Source organism: Panthera tigris, chromosome E2, assembly GCF_018350195.1.
Source record: "Panthera tigris isolate Pti1 chromosome E2, P.tigris_Pti1_mat1.1, whole genome shotgun sequence".
Taxonomy (NCBI): domain Eukaryota; kingdom Metazoa; phylum Chordata; class Mammalia; order Carnivora; family Felidae; genus Panthera; species Panthera tigris.
Window position 1 is genome coordinate 17,684,974 of NC_056674.1, and position 6,000 is coordinate 17,690,973.

At 47.8% G+C, this 6,000-nt stretch overlaps 1 protein-coding gene across 1 annotated transcript; it reads right to left on the reverse strand.

Annotated features, from left to right (window-relative positions):
• Positions 1-4,521: 4,521 nt before the first annotated feature.
• SDHAF1 (succinate dehydrogenase complex assembly factor 1) lies at positions 4,522-5,646 on the reverse strand. The gene has a single exon (XM_042969101.1). The coding sequence runs from the start codon at positions 5,526-5,528 to the stop codon at positions 5,172-5,174; it is 357 nt and encodes a 118-aa protein (XP_042825035.1). The 5' UTR covers positions 5,529-5,646; the 3' UTR covers positions 4,522-5,171.
• Positions 5,647-6,000: the final 354 nt, after the last annotated feature.

Below are 6,000 nucleotides of genomic sequence, written 5' to 3' on the forward strand. Positions count from 1 at the left end.
ATAGGGGGGATCAACAGTAAATAAAATCTGTAATAAATAATAATACTAAATAATAATAATAAATTAATTTTAAAAACTAGGTAAAATCTGTAATAGGTCAGTTGGTGATTAAGTGCTAAGGAGAAAACTAAAGCGGCCAAAGGGAAAGGGGGTACAATTTAATTAGGGTGGTTGAGGAAGGCATCAGGGAGATAATTATGTGATTATGTTGTAATTAAGTGATTAGAGCAAATTGTAGTGAGGAAACAAGCCACAGGACTCCTAGAGTAATGCTGTCCAAGACAGATGTAACATGAGGTACAAATACAATTTTATTTTATTATTATTATTTCTTACAGGAGATATGTTTATTGAATACACTGCAAGGGAGCAGCGGCCAGGACAGCAAAGGAGAGACTGTCTGCCATGAGGCGGTGGTGAGGGACTATAGTTACAGGGCGGAGTGATGAAGTATGGCGACATAAGGAATTTTCCTTTTTTTGGTAACTGTGCCTGGTTGAGGGAAGCCCATTGGTCAGTTAGGGCCTATGATTATTTCTAGGCAGGTCACTTAATGAGACTGCATTCAGTTTGGTGGTCACTGTGGGCCTTTTCGCTTCACTCAAGTTTCCACTGCTCAAGCCTGTTGCCTAAAAAGTGGCCTCAACATTCCCTCCTGACATATCGACAATGATAAATCTTTGGCATTTGGGCAGAGGTCTCATCCTCAGTAGCTGCTTTAATTTTAAACTTTCTAATAGTCAACAGTAGAAACAGGTAAAATTAATTTTAATAATTGAGTTTTTACTGTTTAACCTTATAGACCCAAAATACTATCATTATAATATGTAACCAATATAGAAATAATGTAATATTTTATAATTTTTTCTTACAAAGCCTTTGAAATCTGGTAATGCTACCAAAACAATAAAATTGTGTTTAATGGAAAAAACATTTTACACTGCTCGTTTTTACATCTCAATTATTTAAAATTTATAAAATGTTTATCCTTATTATTATTTAAAAAATTTTTTAATGTTTATTTATTTTTGAGAGAGAGAGCACAAGCAGGGGAGGGGCAGAGAGAGAGGGAGACACAGAATCCAAAGCAGGCTCCAGGCTCTGAGCTGTCAGCACAGATCCCAACGTGGGGCTCGAACTCACAAACTGTGAGATCATGACCTGAGCCAAAGTCAGATGCTCAACCAACTGAGCCACACAGGTGCCCCAAAATTTATTTAAAAATTTAAAAATTCCCTAGTCCCTAATCACATTTCAAATGCTCAAGCCCCAGGTTGCTCCCAGTTATCATAATAGGTAGAGGGGGAAAGTGCAAAGGCCCAGAGATGGAAGTGTGTCTGGCATGTGGGAAGGCCAGCGTGTCTGGAACATGAGTGGTGGAGGGGGAGCGTGGGAGAAGGTGAGGTGAGAGAAGTGACAGGGCCAGATCAGGTGAGACCCTGTGGATCACAGAGAGGACTTCTGATGTGAGTTAGGCTGGGGACCACTGGAGTTTGTTTTCCCAACTTCAATTCTGATACTTTTTGAACTTGTACAAAAAGAGAAGGGACAGCATTACAAGTCCTCATGGGCTCATCACCAGCTCCAGTTATTATCAACTCAGGGCCAATCCTCCCAAGCACCCACTCCCCTCTCTCTAGATTACTTTGAAGCCAATTCTAGACATCATATCCTTTTACTCATGAGCAATTCATGGAGTACTGCCAGATCAGGATTGTTTTAAAATCAAATCACAATACTTTTACTGCTGTAAAGAAAACCCTAGTCATTCTTCCACATAATTCATATCCAGAATTGTCCAGTGCTGTATGAGGGAGGAAGCTGAGCAAGAGTGGTGGTAACACAAGATGCCTGGCTGGCTCAGTTGGTAGAGCGTGCGACTCTTGAGGGGTTATGAACTCGAGCCCCACATTGAGTGTAGAGACTACTCAAAAATAAAGTCTTAAAAAAAAAATAATTATGGCGGTAACTTGCTGGTGTGGCTAGTGGCTCGTCATCAGGTACTGTGAGTTTCCCACACTTCCCTAAGGCCACACTAGGTCACTTCACGTGCCTGGTCACTGGCTCGGCCCCTTGGGACAGCTGAGTGTGGGACCCAAGACAAGAACATATTCTAGTGAACTGTCGTTCCCAATAGAACGGAGATCAGAATCTGTAAGGGAAACCAGATATTATTTCACAAAAGCCACCTGTGTGGCTCAGTCGGTTAAGCATCTGACTTTGGCTCAGGTCACGATCTCATGGCTTGTGAGTTAGAGCCCTGCATCAGGCTCTGTGTTGATAGCTCAGAGCCTGGAGTCTGCTTCAGATTCTGTCTCTCTCTCTCTCAAAAATAAACAATTAAAAATTTTTTTTAAAAGGTAAAAAATCCAGAAATTTAATTGTAATTGATTGCTAGATCTGTGAAGCTACGCCTTTAAACGATGCATAAGAGATTTATAAAGTCTCAAAATAACAGGCTTTACTGTTTTCAAATCTGCTGTAAAAATGTGCCCTGTGTGTAAAGATCTCTGGTGCCCAAATGTAAATGATCATTGGCCTTTGTGTTCATGTAACTTTTTGTTTCAAATTACTGAAAAGTTTTAAGACTAGCACATCAAACTCCCATATACCCTTCACCCAGATTCACGGGCTAACATTTTACCCCATGTGCTTCACCATTTACACTCTTGCTAGTATATTTATGTATGTGCATATATTTTGGACCATTTTGAAAGCACACTGTAGACATGATTGATACTCTTTACTCCTAAATACTTTGGTGTATAGTTCTTTTTAATTTTTTTTTTTTTTATTTGAGAGAGAGCACAGCTGAGGAGAGGGGCAGAGGGAGAGAGAGAATCTTAAGCAGGCTCCATGATCAACATGGGCCCCCAACTTAGGGCTTGATCGCATGACCCTGGATCTGACCTGAGCTGAAGTCCAGAGTTGGACACTCAACCAACTCACCCAGGCACCCCTGGTGTGTAGTTCTTAGGAACAAGAGCATTCTCTTACACTAGTGTAGTTATCAGAATCAGGAAATTTAGCCACTCCATTCAATTCTGTTATTAATCCACAATACATACTCCAAATTACTCCAAGCCCCATAAGTCCTTTATTGCGATTTTCTTAGACCAGGAGGTTCCTGTTTGACAGGGCTAAGGGATTGAGAAGCATTGACCCTGGGCCTTAGCAGAGTAAAAAAAGACACAGCACAAATACAGAGAGTATCAACCATATGTAAACATTGGCACACTCTGAGTCAAAGGCTTGGGGGAGGTTTATTTGGGATATGATCCCAGGAGACAGGAGTTAGGGAGTGGGGAGAGTGAGACAGGCCAGGGGATATGCCAGAAAAGGTGCTCATGAAATGGTAACTGCTGTGGGCGACCGGGGCTCAGTCCCACAGGGGGCCTCTGAGGAACCTTGGGGAATAGACCTGCACTCGTCTCATCAGACAACAGGCAGGCTGGAGCACTCATCCAGTGACTGCTGTCCCCCCAGGCTAAGGATTGCTCCCGAGCGCATTAACCCACATTCTGTAACTCCCAGAAAGCCCTCATGCAAAGGAGCAGACACAGGAGCTCACAGCAGGAAGCCTCCTCTTCTTTAGCTCCACGTGGACTCAAGTAGGCGAGAGGGTCACAGAATTGGGACATCATCTGGTGCCACACCATGTATTTAATTCACTCTATTATAACTGCCACATGAGGACGGCCCTATTATGATGCCCATTTCACAGATAAGGGTACTGAGGCACGAAGAGGTTAAATCACAGGTCCATGATCGTATAATTAGTAGTACGTGTTGGAGCTGGGATCCAAATGAAAGCATTCCAGTTCCAGAGTCCACGCTCTCAATCACCACTGACCTACAACTGCCTCCCTCACATCAGGCACTCCCTTCCCTCACTCCCTCTACCACACAGACTCTGTTCATCTGTAGTACCTGGGTAGAACATCTCTCCTGACCCAGGTCACCCGGCCCCAGTGGGAACTTGCTCACTGCCTGCAGCCCTGCCAGAAGCTCCCATCCTGGAGCTCCTTAGGGCTCAAGATCTTGGATCCAGGAGTGAGCAAGAGGGAGAGGTGAGTGATGCGGGAGAGATGTAATGGACAGAGATATGGGAGGAGGTACGCCTGGGGCCTATGGGTCTACCTCTCCTCCCCAACACCTGGTCCTTGCTGACAAAAGTCCTAGCCTGTAGCTGAGGCTGGACTCTTCAGCCAGGTTTGAGGTCCCCAGTACTGCCTCAGGGGTTTCCAGGCAGGCCTCCTGAGCTCCACCATTTTCTTTCTTACCTCCCTACCTTCTATTAAGGAGTCAACTGGGGTTTCTTTGGGGTCAAACCACGGTGGGTCAATGGATCTGCCCAGGGGCATGAACTAGGCTGCTTCAACCAATCTGCTAGTCCAGAGGGCTCCAGAGAAGAACAGATAGCTCCCCATACCTCCCCCTCCCCAGAGGGTCACTTCTTGGTTTGTGAGGGCCTTTAAAAAAAAATCCCCAAATACATGAACTCTTTAAGACCACCAAGAGGGAAGTAATCACATCTCCAATTTTATTCCTTTTGTTCAACAGTCCTGGGAGGAGAAGGGCCCAGGAGTCAGGGTTTCCCCTCAGAACCATCAAGTATAGGTCTTGACGGGTCTTCAGTTGATCAGATGGGGTAAGATACCCCAGCCCCTTCCCCACAGGTCCTAGTCTGCCACAATTAACGGGAAGAAAGTTTTCCAAAGGGGATTCGGGGCTTCTCACCATCCATCAGGGTATCTTCCCAAAATTCTCAGCAAAAAGTCTGCTCTTCTCAGAGTTAAATACAGGAGAGGGGAGCCAGAGGTAAATAGAAAGGTGTCTCTTCTTTCCGTCCGACGGCAGGCGTCTTGGTTCCCCATGCTTTAGGGTAAGGAGCTCTCAGCTTGACACAGTTCAGCCAGCCGGCAACCAAGCCACTCCAAACCCTCATGAGAGTTCGACCCGTTGTCATGGATCGTGCAAGGTCGGTCATCTCTCACCATCTATCACGGGGGTCGCTGGCACCCCACGTCGCTAGGAGGGCTCTCCGATTCCCCAATCCATTGAGCTGGTCTTAAGACCTTTCACGTTTCATCAGGCAGGTTCCCTAGTCCTCCCACACAGTCAGGCGGGCCCCCGGTTCCCCTGCGCTATCGGGTAAGCTCCTCGTCCTGTCACCGTCCATCGGGGGGTGTCTCCGGTGACCTCATTCCGTCAAGGGGATTCCTCGGACCATCGCCATTGTCAGGCTGGGTCCCTGGCGCCCCCGCGCCGCTGGACTCCTGGCTTGGACTCCGCTGACGCACGAACGCACCCATGGCAGTGGCGTGGCCCGACCGTAGCAGCTGCAGCTGGCGCCGCCCGCGGCGGTACAGGTACTCGATACGCAGCACGTCGGAGCGTGGCAGGCAAGCATGCTGCCGGAACTCGGCCCGCACCCGCGCCTCGGCGCCAGGCTTCCCGCGACCGGCGCGCAGAAGCTCGCGGTACAAGCTCAGAATTTGCCTCTGCAGCCGGCTGGGCCGGCTCATGGCCGCAGCTGGGCCCAGGGCGCACACAGGTAATGCCCGAAGAACAGTGGCGCAGCACCACCTTTGCGAGACACGGCCGTGCAAGGCAACAGGCACTTCCGGCCCGCGCGCTTCAAAACTTCCGCTTCCTGCCTTGGCTAGCTGGCGCCGTCGAGCCGGGTTGGCTGTCGATGCAGTTACGTCACAATATTGTGGGTCAGGGGCGGAGCTGCAGGTTCCCCCGCCTGCCCCAGAGGGAATCTGTGTCCTTGAGGGGAATGCAGTTCTGGGGACCCGAAGGAGGAGGGAGCTAGGTGCTCGGACTCAGGTTTTGGGTCGGAAGGGGACAGGGTCCCGACCTAACTCCTGAGTCTTGGGAAACGAGAACTATAGGTTGAGACCCTTTGTGTCCCCCAGGGCGCGGGGGCACTGGGAAGTAGAAGATATAGGCACAAGCAGGTTTTGGTCATAAATTATTTATTAAAACAGTCTC

Bases quoted from the DNA above. Each gene is read 5' to 3' on its own strand.
- SDHAF1 (XM_042969101.1), bottom strand. From the start codon at position 5,528: ATGAGCCGGCCCAGCCGGCTGCAGAGGCAAATTCTGAGCTTGTACCGC.